The 22,145-nt window shown below is 40.4% G+C and overlaps 1 protein-coding gene across 1 annotated transcript; it reads left to right on the plus strand.

The window, feature by feature from the left end:
* Positions 1–106: 106 nt before the first annotated feature.
* On the plus strand, positions 107–21,541 carry mdh1ab (malate dehydrogenase 1Ab, NAD (soluble)). The gene is made up of 9 exons (XM_048535525.1): positions 107–207; positions 3,534–3,632; positions 4,313–4,409; positions 5,615–5,790; positions 9,180–9,302; positions 11,088–11,264; positions 12,732–12,845; positions 16,262–16,351; positions 21,204–21,541. Exons 1-9 carry the CDS (start codon positions 205–207, stop codon positions 21,327–21,329), a joined length of 1,005 nt encoding a protein of 334 aa, XP_048391482.1. The 5' UTR covers positions 107–204; the 3' UTR covers positions 21,330–21,541.
* Positions 21,542–22,145: the final 604 nt, after the last annotated feature.

A 22,145-nucleotide genomic window follows, 5' to 3' on the forward strand; every position in this document is an offset into this window, starting at 1 on the left:
CGGCCGTGCGGCGAGATGCATGCTGGACATTGTAGTCCAGTTGCCCAGAGATACCCGGAGGTTGGCGCTGTTCCCGCGGAAAATAAAACTACATCCCCCAGAGCGCAACGCGCAGAAGGACGGTTGACGTGGCGGGGTCATGTGACCGTCCTCCAGCATTTGGCGGACGTGTGGCGGCAAGGAAGGTGACCCTGGAGCAGCAAAATGGTCAGTATCTTCCTTCATCTATTTTATATCATGTATGTATGTATATATATATCGCAGGACGGTCGGTATTTCTTTGAACATTTTATATACGCCTCAACTCTCCGCTGTACATGCATCTCAGAATCTCCCTCACTGTGTTGCGGTCAGTATCCCAGTCAATACCTCAATGGTTGGTATCTCAATTCTTGTTTGCTGTAGCATGGTTAGTCTCTCATTTGTTGTTGTATATTGTGTAATTCTTCTCAAAGCGATTGGGACTTGGTTTGTCTTTCGAACACAAGCGGAAGGTGCTGGAAAAACTCCGTAGGTCAGGCAGCAATTCTGTGGAAGGGTCACGGGACCTGAGATTTTCCAGCAACTTCTGTTTTTGTCGCTGGATCACAGCATCGGTTTTTGTTATTTTCTTCATTGTAAATCCTTAGCCTTTTATTTCTGGATATCTAGGCCACTGTGATAGGTGGACATTAACTAATGGCAGCTCACTAATTTGGAAATTGCTCCCTCTGGCTCAGTAACGTGAAATAGCTTGTTTTGGTTTGCAAGCTAAAGCACCAAACTAAAAATACATTGGATAATGGGTTTTCTGACCTTTCACCAAGTTGCTGATGTTTAATTTGTACTATTTCCTCAGTTAAGAATCAGGTTCAGTATGTGATGTTGCACAATATTTACCTCCTAGGGTGTATCAGTGGTATTAATGTCAAGATGAGTAGGAATGAAATAAGGACCTCTCATACCTGACAGGTCTGAGAACAAGGTGATTTTGCCTGATTTTGGTGAGTGGTTTGTCCAATCAAGTTTAGGGCAGGTGGGGGTCAACTTTTATTTATCCTTGAGAATAGTCTGATGTGTAACTGGTGAATCAGGTGACAAGTCCAGTGTCATTTAAAACCCTGCTGAATTGCCCATCTAAGGTAATTTTAATTGGAAATAACTTGAAAGCATGATGCCCAGTATATATTAAATTTGACTAATTTCTAGATTTTTAAGACAGCTGGTTTTGAGAGGGGGTATCTATAATGATGGAAAAATGGATGGTTAAAGAGTCACGAATGTGTATGTAACTGTAGAACATATTAATTGGAAGATTTTCCTGTATTGAGAAAGGAAGTGTTATAAATGGGGGCAATAGGCTTAATAAGAGATGGGTTTCTTTCATTAGGACAGAATTTAATATTTAGAGAAGTTAGTGTGAAGGAGGAAGCAAAGGACGTTGGTTAGGTCACTTTGCAAAACTGTGATTCTGGCCTCCCTACTATAGGAAGGATGTTGTGAAACTTGAAAGGGCTCAGTAGAGATTTACAAGGATGTAGCCAGGGTTGGAGAGCTTGGTGAGGCTGAATAGACTGGGGCTATTTTTCCTGGAGTGTTGAAGACTGGTGATCTTAGAGGTTTATAAAATCATGGCGGGCATGGATAGGGTGAATAGCCAAGGTCATCTCCCTGGGGTGGGGGTGTCCAAAACTATAGGCCACTTGCTTAAGGTGAGGGGAACAACTTAAAATGGACCTAAAGGCAACCTTTTCACACAGAGGGTGGTGTGTGTATGGAATGAACTGCAAGGGGAAGTCGGGGGCTGGTACAACTACGACACTTAAAAGGCATCTGGATGGTTGCGTGAATAAGAAGGGTTTAGAGGAATTTGGGCCAAACACTGGTAAATGGGACCAGATTAATTTAGCAGATCTGGTCGTCATGGACAAGTTGGACTGATGGGTCTGTTTTCGTGTTGTGCAGCTGACTCTAAATGGCATGTCAGTTTAGTTCGCAAAGCGATCAATGTCAAATTTGTATCTTGACTCTAACTGCAACTGGTTATAATTATTTTGAAGTTCAGACAATGAAACTGAGGCCTGGATAAAATGATTTCTGATCATCTGTATAGCTTGCTTTTGATGGAAGATTCCTTCTGAACTTTATGAAGTTGTGGTAGAGATGGAAGCATAATGACCTTGAGATTTGATCCTTTCATGTGCTTCTTGTGGTTCTTTTTATCAAAGTTGATGTCACCATCAAGGTGCACTGAGTCTTCATGTTCAAAACATAACTGGTTAAAATTTACAGAAATAACTAGGAACTTGCTGCAATTTGGTCTTATTTCCATATAAAATATGTGGACAGTGAGATGAAGATAGCAGCTCCTAACTTACAGAATGAATTGTTTAATCAGCAAGGTGAATGTTTTTACACATGCAGTACAAAATAGCCAAAAATCATATTGTGAATAATTTGGGAAAACCTAGCTCTGAAATAGAAGAAAATATAGTAAGAGTGCAAAAAGACACTTCATGATCTGGCAGAAGACTGTGCTGAAACAATGGCACATCTTTCCATCCCTTAATGTTCACCTAAGGCATATTGATGAATGTCCTCCAGCTATTTGACTGTGGAAATATTCCTCTGACCAAATCTCGCTCAGCACAGGATTGACACTGAATACCAACTAACAGAGATTTTCATAAGTGGGACTGTGGTGGTGGATGGGAAAGTAGTCTGACCTCTGTCTACCAAATGACCTTGGACAATGTTGCTGCTGGAATGCAGCTAAGAAAAATGTACATAGTTGTAACCCTATCGGTCCGCCTCCCCCTCTCTCCCTATTTATTCCAGAACCCTCTCCCCATCCCCGTCTCTGAAGGGTCTAGGCCTGAAACGTCAGCTTTTGTGCTCCTGAGATGCTGCTTGGCCTGCTGTGTTCATCCAGCTTCATACTTTATTATCTTGGATTCTCCAGCGTCTGCAGTTCCCATTATCTCTGTATGTGAGGCCGGTTGTTTCCTTTGTTACAAGAATGTGATCTTTACGTCATTCCATTTCGACACATTGAAATTTTGTTTCAAGGTTCTAAAAATGATTGATTTTTTTCATAAAAATTAATTTCACTAGTTAGTCTGAATACCAAATGTTTTCAAAGCTAATTAGTCAAGCTTTCATTTTAGCTTTAATCCTCTTATGTACATGGCTACGCAAAAAATTCATTCTAATACAGATTTGCATGCTGAAGATGAGTTTAATTACTCGAGGGAAGAAGTCCTGACCCAAAATGTCAACTTTCCTGCTCCCTAATGCTGCCTGTGTTATCGTTAATTATGCAAGGATTTCTTTCTTTAAATTGAAATGTTTGTAAACATTTTGTGCTTTTGGATAAAGTCAGGCCTCTAATATTGAAGCTTAATGTATAGCCTGTTTATCTGAAATGGATGCTGTGGTGGAGCCTACAGTAGGTTCCTACTGGAGAGGCTAAATGTTTGTTTGAAAAATTACAACAATCTTTTTAATGTGTCTCTGAATCATCCAATGCTCCTCCTTGTTCATTCTCTCTCCAGGCAGAGCCTATTAAAGTTCTTGTGACTGGTGCTGCTGGTCAGATTGCATATTCACTTCTCTACAACATTGCAAAGGGGGATGTTTTCGGAAATGATCAGGTAATGTTTACCATATTTAAAAATATGTAAACAGCTGAGTAAACAATTAGTCTTTTGTTTGTTTTTTTTAAAACAGTGGGGTTTTGGAATAACTAGTTTAGTTTGGGAAAACTTGGTTAGCATGGATAAAATAGACTAAAGGGTCCGTTTCCACGCTGTGTGACTCTAGCAGCACTATGTTGATATAAAAACTTGATAGTAGGAGGAGGGAAAAAAGTAATCAGATAAAGCAAATTGACTCAGACAGGTTGCTCGTTTCTATAAACACTCAGGTTCCCTGAACACGTATCTGCTGCTGGCATTCTATTATTCAGTTAACCACTTTCTCATCAGACACAGTTGTGGTTTTCTCTCCCCTAATAGGAAAGCAAAACTAGAAATTAATTTGATTCATACCCTCACCAGGTGCAGTAACTAATTGCTCCAGCTAATGGATTGCTACGTTTAATGCTGATAGCAATGGATAAGAATTGAAAATACTGGCTATGAAATTGCCTTACCTTCAAAGGTTTACCTTGACGCAATATGTGCATGGATCATGAATCCCCATTGAAAAATACCAAAGAAGTATTGTCTCCAAGTAAAATGATCAATTCTTCTAAAGTGTAGCTGGATATTGTGGGGTGACAAAGTGTCCCTGTACTGCAGTACTGAATTATGTTTTAATATAATTCCCAAAGCCCCTCATCCTCGTCCTACTTGATATTGCACCGATGATGTCAGTGCTGGATGGTGTTGTGATGGAAATCCAGGATTGTGCTCTTCCACTGGTCCATGGTAAGTAGTTAAACTGAATGTTAATTTCCAGTTGAAGTTGTGTCTTGTTTATGCTTTTTTTATCCTTTTTCTACATGAAGGAACTTGTTTAACTGTTGGAATAATGCATATTTGGTGTGATGCATGTTTCATCTGAGCTTCCTTTGTGTTGAAAATTCCATAGATTTCAGCTCACTTGAAAATTTGCTGAATGGAAAGTTGGTAAGAGCTACAATTTTAAAACTCATTCTGCATCTGGGAATTGAATTCTGACAGATCTACTAGGCTATTTTGTTACTCATTGGAATTGCTCTTGTGCAATGTTTAAGGATCTCAACACAAGGTTGTGGTTGCCTCATTGGTATTCATTACAAATCAGTATTTCTCAACTATTGGTTAAGAGGTTGATTTGATGCACAGCTTTTATTTTTTTCTGGCACTTGGCACAAATAAATAAAAATTACATGTTTTCTTTGAGGCTACCAATCTGGAACTGCTTGTTGGAAAAAGGACTGTTCAAGCTTAAGTATTGATTGTAACTATTGGTCAGAAGGCACCTGCCATGCATCACTAAACCTGTTTTGCGGACTATTGGAATCAAAGCTGTGGATTTCATTGTTAAATTTCTCAGTGGATTTTTCCCTTTTTTTTGTGACTCGTGACACACCACTGACTGTGTTTGGTCAGTATTCTCTTTTTGATTTTCGGTAAGTGTTAATAGATGATTTGGATACATATAAAAATCTCATCTTGATGCTGCCATTGGTAAGCAGTCCGAGTTGGAAACCAGACTTACTTTTCCCTTGCCCTGGGCCTAGCGGCCTGAAGTTGGTTAGTTGATGCTGATTGTCAGCCATGATCCCATTGAATGGTACAGCAGCCTAAAAGAAATAGGCATTGCAGCACTTCTATTTTCTATATTTTCCATGGTGTCTCAACTCCAAACCAAACCAACCTGGAATTATACATTGAAATTCTGCTTCAAGAAGCTTAACACGTTACGAGTGCATCTTTAAAAATTAATTTCTGGGAGGTGGGTTGTCAACAGCTAAACCAGCATTCATTGCCTATGCCTAATTGCCCTGGTAATGGTGATGATGAATTGCTGCTTTGAACCCTTGAGACTCATAGGGCCATCTACGATGTTGTTTAGTGGGAGGGTCCAGGGATTGAACTCACTGCAAGGTGAGCAATCACATTGCGCTTACTCTGTATGATCCTTGCAGGGGTCATTGCAACTGACAAAGAAGATGAAGCTTTCAAGGACATTGATGTGGCAATTCTGGTGGGCTCTATGCCAAGACGGGAGGGCATGGAACGGAAGGACCTGCTCCAAGCTAATGCCAAGATATTCAAAACCCAGGGATGTGCTTTGGACAAGTTTGCCAAGAAGTCAGTCAAGGTGACAAAGCCTTGGTATTTATTTAAATACCAGGTCTTCATACTGAATGTGCAACTATGTACTCGAGTTGGATTTATAAATTTTCACCGTTTTCTTATTCTTCCCAAATACAGGAGAGGTTCCTAAGGAACAGGAAATGGCTAAGAATGCTAGTTTTTTTTTTACAAAGCTCCAAGTTATAAACCTCACCAATTGTTTGAAAAATCAAGTTAATACAGGAATCTAGTGTAAGGTATAGGATTAATACAGGGGTCCAGTGGATGTACATTGGGGAAAGTAGAAAGAAATGCTAGAACTACTGAGCAAGCCTGGCATCATCTCTGGAGAGAGGAACTAAGTCGGCATTTCAGCTAATGACCTTTCATGAGAAAATTTGATTTTATTCCAGATACAGCAGCCACTATACTATACTTCTGTATTTGAATAATATAACTTGTAAAAGGGAGAGACCTTCGTTTGAAGTTCTTAAGGTTATATACTTGAATTCTCCTGACTGTTCTTAGAGGAAAGACTGTTTGTTTATTTTTAAAGAAAAGTGAAAATGGGCTAAATGATAGCAAAGGACAGATAATTGGTTTAAAAGGCCTGTTAGATTACAGGCTGGAATGAGATTCAGAGCAGGAGTCCATGGATTACTTTTGGGACTTGACCTATATTTGAAATGAATCAATCAAATGTTGATCGGAAACAAAATATGCCAGGTTTATTTTAGGAAAAGATAACTTAATGAGATAAATAATTTATCAGGCTCCAAAACACTTTGATTATTGGAATTCTAAAATACAAATGAAAATGCTGTAGAGAGGAACAGTGAACACTTCATGTTAGTGACCTTTCATTAGAACTGTTGAGTCATTTGTGTGAAATATTAAATGCTTTTCTGTTTAGATGCTTCCTTGGCTAGGAACAATGGGGTTTAAAGGTACTGTCATTGTCACATACAGTTTATTACTATGTAATATGATAGACCCAAAAAAGAGAATAAAGTGTGTATCAAATAGAACTGCTCAGTAATATGAACATCTAAATTAGGAGCAGAAGTAGGCTATTCAGCCATTCAAGCCTTCTGTCATTCAATAAGATTTTTGCTGATCTTTGTGTTCCAAATTCCACATGCCTATCTACCCCCATTAGCTTCAGATTCTAGTTAGGCAGGGAAATCAATCTACCTCTGCCTTTCAAAATATGCAGTGACCCTGCCTCCCCCTCCTACAGTGGAGAGTTTCAAAATCTCTCAACTGTCAGGAATAAAAATTTCTCACTTATCTTAAAGGGGTGACCATTATCTTCAAACAGTATTGTCATTTTCTTTTCCCTCATCCACATTGTCAAGTCCATTCGTGATTTTATAAATTTCATTCAGATCAGACCCCACTCTTCTGAACTCCATACTTGTGTCATAAGGTGATCTTGCCCAAGGAATTAATTTGGTAAACCACCTGGCAGCCCCTTCTAACATATTGGGACCACTTAATTTTTAAGAAAACACATCAATCTGTCAATTGCCTCCCTATTAAATAGGGACACACCTGGCATCAATACACCATAGAAGTTGGTTGTTCAAGGCTGCTGAGTAGGAAATGGACATTGCTGTACTAGGCATATGTTAGAAATACTTACAAAATACCACTGAATTTCCAGAAGAGTTAAATTTACAAAAGCATTTATTAGGTCGCACTTAAAATACGGGGAATTTTCATTCACCTCATTTCGGGGGTGTCCAATCTTTAGACAACTCAACTGGGCCAATATGTTTATTCTTAAGGGTCTTTAGTTACTAAGATTACAACAGTTTGGCTATGTTATTGGGCACCCTCTAGAAACACCTGAAAGAACTTCAAGTGAAATTATCAAATAAAACTCCGAGGCACATAGTGATATTAGGAAAGTGACCAGCAGCTAGTCAAAGAACTGAGGTTTAAAGGCCATATCGAAGGAGATGAAGCGATAGACGACTGGTCTTGTTTAATTTTAGAATTATTAAGATTTTGTAGAGATTTAATAGCTTCAAAGTAATAAAGGATTGGACTTGATCACAGCAGCAAAGATATTTGAGATAAGTAGGTGAGGGGGAATTGGGAAAGACTTGCACAAGTTACAAAAAAATGCATATTTTTTTTGCACAGTGCTGTTGTTAGTCTGAACAAGATACCAGCCACACAATGAGTCTGGAATTGTTGCAGATTATAAGGGATCTTGTGGTTCCTAGGGGTAGCTCTCATATCTACATAGAGAGGTAGTTGGACAGCTGGAGGTTGAGAGATATCACTTACTTTGGGACGTCTCTAAACTTGTGAAATAGTCTCCGTTCTGAGAATGGGTGGTTAACATGAAACATGACAAAAACTCCATAGCATGCAACTCTCTTCAGAGTCCTGTAAATCCAGTTACAAACTACTTGCACACCTTTTCAAATTCCGTGTCACTTGTTCTGGTCATGCAGGTTTTGTTTTAAGGCTACACTTGACACTGAAAACATACACTCTTGATGTTCATTCTGGTTAGCCCTCTGCTTTCATAAGCCAGGAATTTGTTAATTTGTTTCACTATTAACTCCCATTGTACTTTGCTGATAATTCTGATCCTGTTCCCTTTACAATGTTAGTGCAAAATTCTTAAGTTTTATTCTATCTTTAAGTACACTGTATTACAATTTCATGCCTTAGAAATATTTCTTTAGGATTGTTCAAAAATACTGAAGAAAAACTGACATCCGTTAAATATAAACTCTTTGACAGCATGTTTTTTTCTGAAAGAAACAGCCCACAACTGTACTGTTTATGCTAGGAGTTGGTTTGCTTTCTTGGCATGGGTTTGATTAACTTGACTGTCCATGATATTCTGAAGGATAATAGCTTGGACATATAGTCAGCTTTTTTGATTGAGTTGTTATCCTAGCACTGCTACTTGATGTAGGCCAGGCTGTAGGCAAGGTTGCCATGTGGAGGTACTGGTGTTGGACAAGGTCAGAAGTCTCACGACACCAGTCCGAAAGCTTGTGATTTCAAATAAACCTGTTGGACTATAACCTGATGTCATGTGTATTCTGACCTTACATACAAAGTAGTAGAGTTCTGCAAACCACAAACTTAGAAGTGTTTACAAGTAAAAAATAATTGACTGCAGATTAAATGATTCTTTGCAAGTCCTTCACTCCTCATTTTGATTAAATTCACAAATCTCACGTTTGACCTATGAAACTAATCCAATGGTTACTGCCTATATTACTGGATTCTTTTGGAGATAGCAAGAACTGCAGATGCTGGAGTCAGTCGTTACAAGACTGAAGGGTCCCAACCTGAAACATCGACTTTCCTCCTATTCTGCTGACTGATTTTACTGGATTCTTTTAGTGGTACAGTTCTAATAAAACAAGTTATTTGTCGCAGGTTCTTGTTGTGGGCAACCCAGCCAATACCAATTGTCTGACTGCAATCAAGTCTGCCCCATCAATTCCGAAAGAGAACTTCTCTTGCCTGACTCGCTTGGATCATAACCGAGCAAAAGCTCAGGTATGTCTAAATACTGCTTTAATTGCAGCTTTTTGGAGAGCTCCATTTAGGGTGAGCAGGGGTGTCGCTGCACTTTTTATAACTTGCCAATATTCAGTTCTCTTCAGTTTCCTGCTTTTAAGATTCGGCAAGGTTTCTGATTATATGGACAAAGGCAAAACCTCACTGTCTTTTAATTAAGCAGAAAGTTGGTTGTCATTATGAAGCTGAGGAAACATCCTAGATATTAACAATTTGAATGTTGGTTCTAGTAGAACAGTTTATAGATCCACAAAAAAGTGGACAGAGATTGCAAAGAAGATGGTTGTAGGTTACGGTAAAGTGATGGGATGGTCAGATGGGCATAGGTTACAGTATAGGGTATCCGACAGGGATGGTCAGACAGTGTGCGCTATGGTAAAGGGTATCTGACTCTGATAAATGCAACGTGATGTAATTTGAAAGAAGAATCAGGATGAGAGACTTATTTAATGAATGGTAGGTCACGATAGCTCAGGGATCTTGGAGTAATTATTCAGATCCCTGACATCAGAGTACATGAATATGATAGTTAAGGCATTTGGGAGAGTCACCAGGATGTTGCCTGGGATGGAGAAATTGAGCAATGAAGGCAGACTAGATAGGCTTGGATTGTTTTCTATATAGAGCAGAGAAGACTGGCGGGTTGGGGACATGATTGAGGGGTATGGACAGGGTGATAGAGAACAGTTGTTACCCTTGGTTGAGGGCATAGTTTTAGGGTAAGAAGTGGGAGGTGAAAGACCATTTCAGTCAGGATGGTGGGAATCTGGAAGCATTGCCTGGGAAGGTAGTGGAGGCTGGAAACTAAAACCTTAACCTTGAAATATATAAATGAGCACTTCAAATATCGTAACATTAATGGATATGGGACTAGTGTCGATGTACACAGATCCTTGAAAGTTGCCACCCAGGTTCACAGGGCCGTTAAGAAGGCATACAGTGTTTTAGCTTTTATTAATAGAGGGATCGAGTTCTGGAACCAAGAGGTTATGGTGAAGCTGTACAAAACTCTGGTGCGGCCGCACTTGGAGTATTGCGTACAGTTCTGGTCACCGCATTATAAGAAGGATGTGGAAGCTTTGGAAAGGGTGCAGAGGAGATTTACTAGGATGTTGCCTGGTATGGAGGGAAGGTCTTACGAGGAAAGGCTGGGGGACTTGAGGCTGTTTTCGTTAGAGAGAAGAAGGTTGAGAGGTGACTTAATTGAGATGTATAAAATAATCAGAGGGTTAGATAGGGTGGATAGGGAGATCCTTTTTCCCAGGATGGTGACGGCGAGCATGAGGGGGCATAGCTCTAAATTGAGCGGTGAAAGATATAGGACAGATGTCAGAGGTAGTTTCTTTACTCGGAGAGTAGTGTGGGTATGGAACGCTTTGCCTGCAACGGTAGTGGATTCGCCAACTTTAAGTACATTTAAGTCGTCATTGGATGAGCATATGGACGTACATGGAATAGTGTAGGTTAGATGGGCTTCAGGTCGGCACAACATCGAGGGCCGAAGGGCCTGTACTGTGCTGTAATGTTCTGTGTAGTGCAGGAAATTGGGATTAGTGGACTTCTAGTGGGAGTTATGTTGGTGCAGACTTCATGGGCTGAAAGGCCTTTTCTGTGCTGTCTGAATCTATCAGAGATTTTGACTTCAGACCAAATAAACTGTGATCAATATTTTTGAAAGATTGCAATATATTTTCTTTGTTTATTTAAGTAAATTCTGTTTCTTCTGTTTAAATGAATTTAATACAAATTAAGCTTTGCATTTAGATTGCATCCAAATTGGGAGTGCAGAGCGGTGATGTGAAGAATGTTATCATCTGGGGTAATCATTCTTCAACTCAGTATCCAGATGTTACTCATGCTACTGTCAAAGTTGAAGGAAAGGAAATGAATGTCTATGATGCTGTTGCGGATGATAACTGGCTGAAGGGTGACTTTATTGCTGTAAGTAACTTCATAACTCCTCTTTAAATGATTAACAAATACAACAGTTAGAACTGCATTAGTACCTTGCAAGTTCAACTTCCTTTGTAATTTTTCAACAGTGCACATTCACTTCATCCAATTTTACTTAAAACTGATAGCATTGTGGATTTTCTAACTAGGTTATTTTGTGCAGAGCAGCTGTTGATTCCTTATTGAATTATGCTTCACCCTCGTATTGCCAGACTCTCCCATTAAGTGGCCATTCTTGTATTTGACAGGAAATCTCAGCTGGCCATCTGCATTGGTCTCGACAACTGAAATCTGTTTTGTTTTCCCTAATGCAAACTTCCATCAAATGTCATTTGTGTAAATATATACCTGGCACAGGCCACTCAACATAGCATGGGATCCAAATTGGCTGCCTTCCTAGTCTGTATCACTCTAAACTTGGCACACAAATGTCTTATTTGATTGCAGAAGCAAAAATGCTGAAGATGTTGGAAATCATTAATGAATCCAGCATCTCTGGAGAGCAACATTTAATGCATCAGATCTCCACCTGAAATCTTCATTCTCTCTCCCTCTCTTCCTTTTGTTCTCCCTTCAAATAATGTTCAAGCTGCTGAGGAGTCGGGGTGTTTCTTCTTTCATTTTGACAGTTCCTGACCTGTGCTTGTGTGCAACTTAGTTTAAGAAATTGAAATTGGGGAGAGTGAAGGAGTCATCTGAATAGATGAAGGATATCCAAAGCTGTGACAGAACTGTTTGCACAGACAAACGGTGTTTTAAAAACACCATTAACTGAAGCTCTGGACACTTACCAAGTTGTGTCAGCTAAGTGTTCCCTTTCTTTATTTGCATCAAATTATGACTGCAGTCTGTTTCCTGTTGAATAGCACACTAAATGCAGCAGTCGTCTTCCTCGTGGTCATGAAAGAAGAATAATTTTCCAAAGTAACAATGTTTTTGTCTTTCCAGAAACCATTTTATGGCACAAATGTTGCATTTTGACTCTAAATAAAGCACCAAAATGTTTTTCTGATTTCTCAACAATGTTGCCTTTGAACAATTTGTTGCCTTCACATATTTGAAACCAATTGTGGCTAATATTTTGTTCATGTGACATGTCCATTCAACCTGAGTTTGATTGTTTTGAACCATAACGTGCCTTGACTTGGGCTTTCTTTTTTTTAAAAAAATAAGTTCATAAATTAGTTGTGAAATGATTTTCTCTGCTTATTTTGATAGTGTTTTTAAATGTTTGTTTCCACCTCCATTGTTTTCTCTTGTTCAGACTTGCATGTGTTTAGTTCCTTACGGTAGACATTGTGATGTGTATCAGCATTGCCGCTGCAACCACAGCCAACAAAACTATCATACCTTCCAGAAAGAGTGGACAAGAAAACGCTTACTGGCAGTGCACAAGAACGGCTGAAATGTAACAAGTTGACACACTAAACATCTTTTTTTTTTCTCTGCCAACAGACTGTTCAGCAGCGTGGTGCTGCAGTGATTAAGGCACGGAAACTCTCTAGTGCAATGTCAGCTGCTAAGGCCATTTCTGATCATATGAGGACCCTGTGGTTTGGTACTCCTGTGGTATGATAACAAATTACTTGAACTACTTTTTACACTAACTCCCATGACCCAATCATCTGATTGGATATGCCATCCATTTAAGATGTTTTGTCTCTGTTTAGATGGTTTTATTTTTTGCTTGCACCCATACTAACATGTTTGTTTCCCAGTTTGCACCCTGCCTCATGAGTATCATGCAGACAGTATTCCCATGTACTATAAGATCTAATGCTGTTGCTTTGCTACAGTGTCATTCAGGAAACATACCCTTCAGTTCAACTCGTCCATGCCAATCAAGTTTCCCAAACTGAACTAATCACACATGCCTGCCCTTGGCCCATATCTCTGTGTCTGCCCCGTTCGTGTGCCTGAAGTTGCTTCTCAGATTCCTTTTTAAATCTTTCTCCTATGCCTTTAAAGTTATGCCCTTAGTTTTGACCTTCTCAACCCTAGGGCAAGACCCCTTTGCTGTGCACTTGAGCTGTGGTCCTGCTTGTAACTCAAACTTTCCAGTCCTGGTAACACCCTTGTGAGTAAGAAGGTGGCTAAGAGAGAATAGGTCCCCGTAAAGATCAGCATGGCTGTCTGTGTGGAGCCACGTGAAATGGGGAAGATTTTTAGTGAATATTTCTCTTTCTGTGTTTACTGAAGAGACGATCATGGATGTTAGGGAAATAAGGGAGCCCAGTGGAGATGTCTTAAACCATATATTACCAGAGAGTAAGTGTTTGCTGTCTAAAAGTGTATTAATGTGGATAACTCCCTGGGCCTGATCAAGTCCATCCTCGGATGTTGAGGGAAGCTACAGAAGAAATAGCAGAGGCCCTTAGAGGTTTTTGCTTCATCTTTAGCCACCCTCCAGTCTTCTGGAACTTCACTAGTGGCTAATATTGTACCATTGTTTAAGAAAGTTAAAGACAAGACAGGGAACTACAGGCCAGTGAGGCTGACATCAGTGGTAAGCAAGTTATTGGAAAAGATACTGAGGGACAGGGTCAACCAATATTTGTATAGTCAAGATCTAATTAAGGATGGTCAGCATGCATTTGAGTGAGAAGTCATGTTGGACAAATCTGAGTTTTTCAAAGAGCTACCCAAGAGGATGGATGAGGGTAGGGCAATGGATGTTGTTTATACGGACTTTAATACGGCCTTTGACATGGTCCTCATGGCCGGCTAGTCATCAAAGTTGGGTCACATAGGATCCACGGAGAGCTAGTAAATTGGATTCAAAGGGTGATCGTTGAAGATTATTCTTGGACTGGAGGCCTGTGATTAATGTACCACAGGCCAGTGCCTGGCACCTTTTGTTATTTACATAAATGATCTGGATGTGAATGTACAAGGAATGATTAGTAAGTTTGCAGATGAGACTAAATTAGGAAGTATCATTGATAGTGAAGGAGGTTATCAAAAATTAGATCTTGATCAGATGAGGAAGTGATCTGAGGATTGGCAAGTGCAATTCAATACAAATAAGTGAGAGGTGTTGCACTTTGGAAAGTCAAACTAAGGTAGGACTTGTACAGTAAATGGTAAGGTCCTAAGGAGTGTTGTGGAACAGAGGGCCCTCTGTTCCACAAGTGCATAGTTCATTGGAAGCTGTGTCACAGGTAGACAGGGTGGTGAAGAAGGCATTTAGCATGGTGGCCTTCGTCGGTTGAGGCATTGAGTATAGGAATTGGGACTTTATGCCACATTGTACAAATTGGCGAGGCCGCACTTGGAGTATTGTGTACAGTTTTGGTCATTCTGTTATAGGAAAGATGCAGTTCAACTAGAAAGTGTGCAAAGAAGATTTAAGAGAATGTTGCCAGCACTAGTAGGCCTGAGTTATAGAGAGAGGTTGACCAGGATAGGCCTTTATTCCTTGGCACATAGGAGAATGAGGGGTGACTTTATTGGAGTGTGGAAATTCATTAGGGACATAAATAAGATGAATGCATGTCATCATTTTCTTAGGGATGAGGAATTGAAAACTAGAAGATGTGGATTTAAGTTGAATATAGAACAGTATAGTACAGGCCCTTTGGCCCATGATGTTGTGCCAAACTTTTACCTTTATCCTAAGGCCTATCAAACCTCCACCCCTACCTTATACTATCATCCATATGCCTATCTAATAGCCACTTAAATGCCTCTAATGAGGCCAACTCCACTACCCTCTCTGCCAATGCATTCCACACCCCCTACCACTGAGTAAAGAACCAACCTCTGACATCTCTCCGATATCTACCTCCACTCTAAAACTTGTTTTTGCTTAAACTATTGTGTATAGGTAACAATGAAGGAGGGTGTGATTTCTGTATGACCCTGTCTACCTGTGACACAATTTTCACTGAACGACGTACCTAAACCCTTGGGTCTCCATTCCACAACACTCCCCAGAGAGTTACCTTTAATTGTACAAGTCCTGTCCTTGGTACATCTTACCAAAATGCAACACCTCACACTTTACCCAAATTAAGCTCCATCAGCCACTCAGCCCATTGGCCCATTTAATCAAGATGCTATTGTCGCCTTAGCTAACTTTCCTCACTCTGCTATACCACCAACTTTGTCATCCACAAACTTATTAACCATGCTTCTTATTCTCATTCAAGCTGCTTGTTTATATAAATGACAAAACAGTGGTCACACAACTGATCCCTGCAGAACACTGTTGGTTATAAGCCTCCAATCCAAAAAACAACCTTCCTCTACCAGCCTCTGTCTCCTACCATCAAGCCAATTTTGTATCCATTTGACAAGCTTTCCCTGAAACTCATGTGATTTGACTTTACTAATTAGTCTAACATGATGAAGTTTGTCTACATGGACTTCAGTGAGGCCTTTGACAATGTCTGCCACTCTGCCCTCATCTGTCATCTTGGTTACATCCTCTTTAAAAACTCAATCAAATTTGTGAGACACTATTTCCCATGCAAAAAACCATGCTGACTGTACTAGGAGTCCCCACTTCTCCAAATGGTTGTAAATCCTGTCTCCGAATCCCCCTCCATCAGCTTAACCATGACTGACGTCAGACTCACTGGTCTATAGCTCCCATGCATTTCCCTCCAGCCTTTCTTAAATAAAGGCACAATATTAGCCACTCTCCAGTCTTCTGGCGACTCACCCATGGCTACAAATATTGATGATTCTGATACCTTTTCTGGGGGCCCTGCAACATCTTCCATAGCTTCCCTCCATATCCTATGAAACACTTGATCAGGCCCTGGAGACTTATCTATCTTTTATGCCTTAAGATCTCCAGCACCATCCCTTCTGTAATGTGGACTGTTTTCAAGACATCAATATTTGTTTCCGGGTTCCCCAGATTCTACATTAGTTCTGCTTTTTCTGCAAAATGCTGCTAGACCTGAGCTTCTCCAGCAATTTGTTTTGTTTCAAATTTACGCAGTTCTTTCTTTTATCTTACTATTTTTTTTGTACAGAATGAATGGGTATCCATGGGAGTGATTTCTGATGGGAACCCATATAATATTCCCAATGACTTGGTTTATTCATTCCCAGTGCAAATCAAGGTAAGCTGTTAAGCAACTAATTTTCTTTGTGAAATATCTCAGATGTACCATTTGTATATTTAATCTGTTTTAATTAAATACTTAATGGGGGCAGTTGGAGGTGAAATAGTACATGTCAATAGATTAATCATCCCAGAACCCCAGGCAAATATTTTGGGGACTTAGTACAGTGGCAGCTTGGTTTATTATAAATTCAATTCATAACTTTAAAACTGAAAGCTAGTCAAATAGTGACTGTGTGAAATCAATTGTTGTAAAATCCCATCTGATTAACCAGTACCCTTGTTACAATACAGACAGACAACATAGTCAAATCAGCCTCTCTTCCTCTGTATTCGAAACACAGTAAAATTAAAATACTTAATGACCTTCAAATGACTCCAGTGGCTCCCAACTAGACTTTTTTGAATAACCAATACCAGGCACCAGTTTATAGCTTTGAGATTTAGTAAATTAATAATATAGTAGTTTTAGCAGAGCAAAGTGGAGCATTAAGGTAACCTAATTAACATCTACAACTTAAACCAAATCTTCTTTGATTTTAGCCCCTTCTCCACTCTAAGATGTATGCCAAGTTAATGCACAAATCAAAGGATATAACTTTCAGGGAGGTGATGTCCTGGTGGTTTTATCACTGGACTGTTAATTAAGAAACCCAGATAATGTTCTGGACACCTGGGTTTGAATCCCGCCACAGCAGATGGTGGAATTTGAGTTCAATAAATGTCTGGAATTAACAATCTAATGATGACCATGAATCTAATGATGACCATGAATCCATTGCCGATTGTCGGGAAGTATACATCTGGTTCACTAATGTCCTTTAGGGAAGGAAACTGCCATCCTTACCTGATCTGGCCTACACGTAACTCCAGACCCACAGCAATATGGTTGACTCTGAAGTGCCCTCTGGGTAATTAGGGACAGGCAATAAATGCTGTCTAGCCAGTGATGCCCTCATCCCGTGAATGAATAAAGGGGGGGAAAAAAGAACCAGGCAGCTCACTTTAGCAGACTCTATGATCTGTAATCTCGGACACGAGGGATTGTATCTTGCTTGGTTTCTGATGACGCAAATACATGCCAATATCTTCCCATAGGCTCTGAGGAATATTCGTTTTATAATTAACTGAACATGTATTCTCCAGACTTTCAACATGTTGATAATGAGTACAACCGTAGATCAATACAAACTGTTTTGTAGCTTTCATAGGCACAGTCCTTCAGAATAAAACACCATTCAAAACTGGTTCAGACTTTGATGCCAGTCAGTCTGACAAAGAGAGATCAGTGTGGCAGGGGGATGGGAACCTAATACTGGACAGAAAGGAGGTAGTAACTAAAGCCTGTAGGGAATTAGATAATGGAGTCAGCGTGACTAAAAGGACTAACAGTCGGGGAGCAGATGATGGACACCAAGGGACAGGTGGTCTGAGGTGCATTTGTTTTAATGCAATAAGTGTAGTAGGTAAGGCAGATGAGCTTAGGGCTTGGATCGGTACCTGGGAGTATGATGTTATTGCTATTACTGAAACTTGGTTGAGGGAGGGCATGATTGGCAACTAGTTGTCCCTGGGTATTGATGTTTCAGGTGGAATGGAGAGGGAGGTAAAAGGGGTGGAGGAGTTGCAGTACTGGTCAAAGACAATATCACAGCTGTACTGAAGGAGGGCACTATGGAAGACTCAAGCAGTGAGGCAATATGGGTAGAACTCAGAAATAGGAAAGGTGCAGTAACAATGTTGGGGCTGTACTACAGGCCTCCCAACAGCGAGCATGAGAAAGAGGTACAAATATGTAAACAGATCATGGAAAGGTGTGGGAGAAACAGGGTGATGGTGATGGATTTTAACTTTACCAACATTGACTGGGATTCACTCAGTGTTAGGAGTCAAGATGGAGCAGAATTCATAAGGAGCATCCAGGAGTGTTTTCTAGAGTAGTATGTATGTAGTCCAACTCGGAAAGAGGCCTACTGGACCTGGTGTTGGGGAATGAGCTCGGCCAGGTGGTTGAAATTACAGTAGGGGACTACTTTAGAGATAGTGACCACAATTCCGTAAGTTTTACAATAATCATGGACAAGGATGGGAGTGGTCCTAAAGGAAGATTTCTAAACTGGGGGAAGGCCAACTATACCAAGATTTGGCAGGATCTGGGGAATGTAGATTGGGAGAAACTGTTTGAGGGTAAATCCACATTTGATATGTGGGAGGCTTTTAAAGAGAGGTTGATCAGCATACAGGAGAGACACGTTCCTGTGAAAATGAGGAATAGAAATGGCAAGATTAAGGAACCGTGGATGACAGGTGAAATTGTGAGACTAGCTAAGAGGAAAAAGGAAACATACATGAGGTCCAGGCAACTGAAGACAGACGAAGCTTTGGAAGAATATCGGGAATGTAGAGTGAATCTGAAATAAGGAATTAAGAGGGGACATGATATATTGTTAGCAAACATGGTTAAGGAAAATCCCAAAGCCTTTTATTCATATATAATGAGCAAGAGGGTAACTCGAGAAAGGATTGGCCTGCTTAAGGACAAAGAAGGAAAGTTATGCGTTGAGTCAGAGAAAATGGGTGACATTCTTAATGAGTACTTTGTATCGGTATTCACCAAGGAGAGGGACAAGACAGATGTTGAGGTTAGGGATAAATGTTTGCTTACTCTAGGTCAAATTGGCATAGGGAGGGAGGAAGTGTTAGGTATCCTAAAAGACATTAAGTTGGGCAAGTCCCCAGGTCCAGATGTGATCTAGCCCAGGTTGTTGAGGGAAGCGAGAGAAGAAATAGCCGGGGCCTTAACAGATAACTTTGCAGCATCTTTAAACATGGGTAAGGTCCCGGAGGACTGGAGAATTGCTAATGTTATTCCCTTGTTTAAGAAGGGCAGCAAGGATAATCCAGGTAATTATTGACCGGTGAGCCTGACGTCAGTGGTAGGGAAGCTGCTGGAGAAGATACTGAGGGATAGGATCTATTCCCATTTGGAACAAAATGGGCTATCAGTGATAGGCAGCATGGTTTTGTGCAGGGAAGGTCATGTCGTACCAACATAATAGAATTCTTTGAGGATGTGACAAAGTTGATTGAGGGAAAGGCTGTAGATGTCATATACATGGACTTCAGTAAGGTGTTTGATAAGGTTCCCCATGGCAGGCTGATGGAGAAAGTGAAGTCGCATGGGGTCCAGGGTGTGCTAGCTAGATGGATAAAAAAACTGGCTGGGCAACAGGAGACAGAGAGTAGTAGTAGAAGGGAGTTTCTCAAATTGGAGACCTGTGACCAGTGGTGTTCCACAGGGATCTGTGCTGGGACCACTGTTGTTTGTGATATACGCAAATGATTTGGAGGAAGGTGTAGGTGGTTTGATCAGCAAGTTTGCAGATGACACTCAGATTGGCGGAGTAGCAGATAGTGAAGGGGACTGTCAGAGATTCCAGCAGAATATAGATAGACTGGAGAGTGGGGCAGATAAATGGCAGATAGAGTTCAATCCGGGCAAATGCAAGGTGATGCATTTTGGAAGATTTGATTCAAGAGCGAACTATATGGTAAATGGAAAAGCCCTGGGGAGAATTGATGCACAGAGAGATCTGGGTGTTCAGGTCCACTGTACCCTGAAGGTCACTACACAGGTCAATAGAGTGGTCAATAAGGCATACGGCATGCTTTCATTCATCGGAGGGTGTATTGAGTACAAGAGTTGGCAGGTCATGTTACAGTTGTATAGGACTTTGGTTCGGCCACGTTTAGAGTACTGTGTACAGTTCTGGTCACTACATTACCAATGTGGATACTTTGGAGAAGGTGCAGAGGAGGTTCACCAGGATATTGCCTGGTATGGAGGGTGCTGGCTATGAAGACAGGTTGAGTAGCTTAGGATTATTTTCATTAGAAAGACAGATTGAGGGGGGGAAACCTGATTGAGGTCTACAAAATCATGAGGGGTATAGACAGGGTGGATAGCAAGAAGCTTTTTCCCAGAGTGGGGGACTCAATTACTAGGGTTCATGAGTTCAAAGTGAGGGGAGGAAAGTTTAAGGGAGATATGCATGGAAAGTTCTTTACGCAGAGGGTCGTGGGTGCCTGGAACGTGTTGCCAGCAGAGGTGGTAGACGCAGACACAGTAGTGTCTTTTAAGATGTATCTGGACAGGTATATGGATGGGCAGGGAGCAAAGGGATAAGACCCTTAGAAAATAGATGATAGGCTTAGACAGAGGATTTCGATTGGTGCAGGGTTGGAGGGCCAAAGGGCCTGTTCCTCTGCTGTAAATTTTCTTTGTTCTTTGTTCAGTGCCCTGGAGAGGCCCAGTCAATAGACAAATATCTGTTTGATCGTAGTGCACCCCCAAACAGAAATGTTTATGAACTTTTTAAACAAGAATCAACATGTGGTTATCTTCCAGGCCCGGCCTGGCCTCCTACACTAAGCTGTGTTCATCTTCTTGTTTTAAAAAGCACCTGAAGTTCACAGTCAAATGGTTACCACCAGCTCTAAGTTCACAGTGCCAAACCAAAAACTATAAGTATAATGAAAAATTAACGAGTGTTCTCAATACCTTTTTAGGGACGGAAATCTGCCCTCTTTACCAGCCTGGCCTGAGTGTGACTCCAGACCCACAATGAGGTGCACATTAATCTGTCCTCTGAAATGGCCACTCAGTTCAGGAGGAATTTCAGATGGGCAATAAATGCCAGCCTTGTCAAGGCTGTCCGATCCAGTGAAACAAAGTGAAAGCAGTATCGTAACTGCACAGTGGCTGATCTTAGTGTGAAATAATTCTTAATTTGTTTTTGATATGGGTTTTATTTACTACAATGATACTAATTATCTGTCTTTTGTTCCAGAATAAAACTTGGAATATTGTGCCATGTCTGAAAATCAATGACTTCTCCTGTGAAAAGATGAAAGCTACTGCCAAAGAGTTGCTTCAGGAGAAAGAAACGGCCTCTGAGTTTCTCTCCAGTATTTGAGAAGATTGTCTAACCTAGATACTATAATTACTGTTGTGTATGTTCAGTGTCTGTGGTAAAATGAATCAATTTATTTTGATTCTGTTATCTACATAAAAATCGTGCTTCGGGAAATTTGTGTGGCATTGTTACAGTTAATACTCAGTGGGTCTGCATTATTGCCCTAGGTAGGAAAGATATAAACATAATAAAATACATGTCAGTAACCAAAATTTTGATTTTTGCATTCTTTGAACAGTTTTGCATCACTATCAATTACGATATAAATTACAAGACATCTGTAGAAAAATACATGGTATTCATTAAATCAGTCCTCCTTGCATACTGTTTCAATCCCTGTTTTTGATCAGTGTTCCACTGGAGTTACTTTACAAAAATAATTTGGCCTCCTGAATTAATGTACGTTTTGTAACACTTTCCAGGTGTTACAGATCATCAACACAACACCATAGGTAGGGTGATTCTGCAGGTTTCTATAGTTAGTTCCCTGTGAATGTTTTGAGGTTCCTCCCAGAACCTGAATTTTTGATTACAGGTTTCCCCCTCTTTGGAAAGTTGGGTGCAAGTATGTTGATCTTGAAACAAATTGCAGATTTTTGAAATGGCCTGGCACAATGCTTGGTTCATGGGCAACAAAGGTGGGCCTTGATGGTGACATACCACACACCTCACCGTGAATGAGACTTTTTTTCTAATGCCTGGTTGATAAATTTTAGCCTTATCAGCCAGCTGCTGAAAGTACATTTTCCAACCCTGCCAATAATTTGACCAACACCATGCTTAGACATTGACATGCAATTCTTTGTGTTCTCAATC

The sequence above is a fragment of the Stegostoma tigrinum genome, chromosome 9 (assembly GCF_030684315.1).
Source record: "Stegostoma tigrinum isolate sSteTig4 chromosome 9, sSteTig4.hap1, whole genome shotgun sequence".
Taxonomy (NCBI): Eukaryota; Metazoa; Chordata; class Chondrichthyes; order Orectolobiformes; family Stegostomatidae; genus Stegostoma; species Stegostoma tigrinum.

Coding starts and splice junctions, on each gene's coding strand:
- mdh1ab (XM_048535525.1), top strand. Junction 3,633..4,312: donor ATGTTTTCGGAAATGATCAG/GTAATGTTTACC, acceptor TAATTCCCAAAG/CCCCTCATCCTCGTCCTACT. Junction 4,410..5,614: donor TGCTCTTCCACTGGTCCATG/GTAAGTAGTTAA, acceptor TGATCCTTGCAG/GGGTCATTGCAACTGACAAA.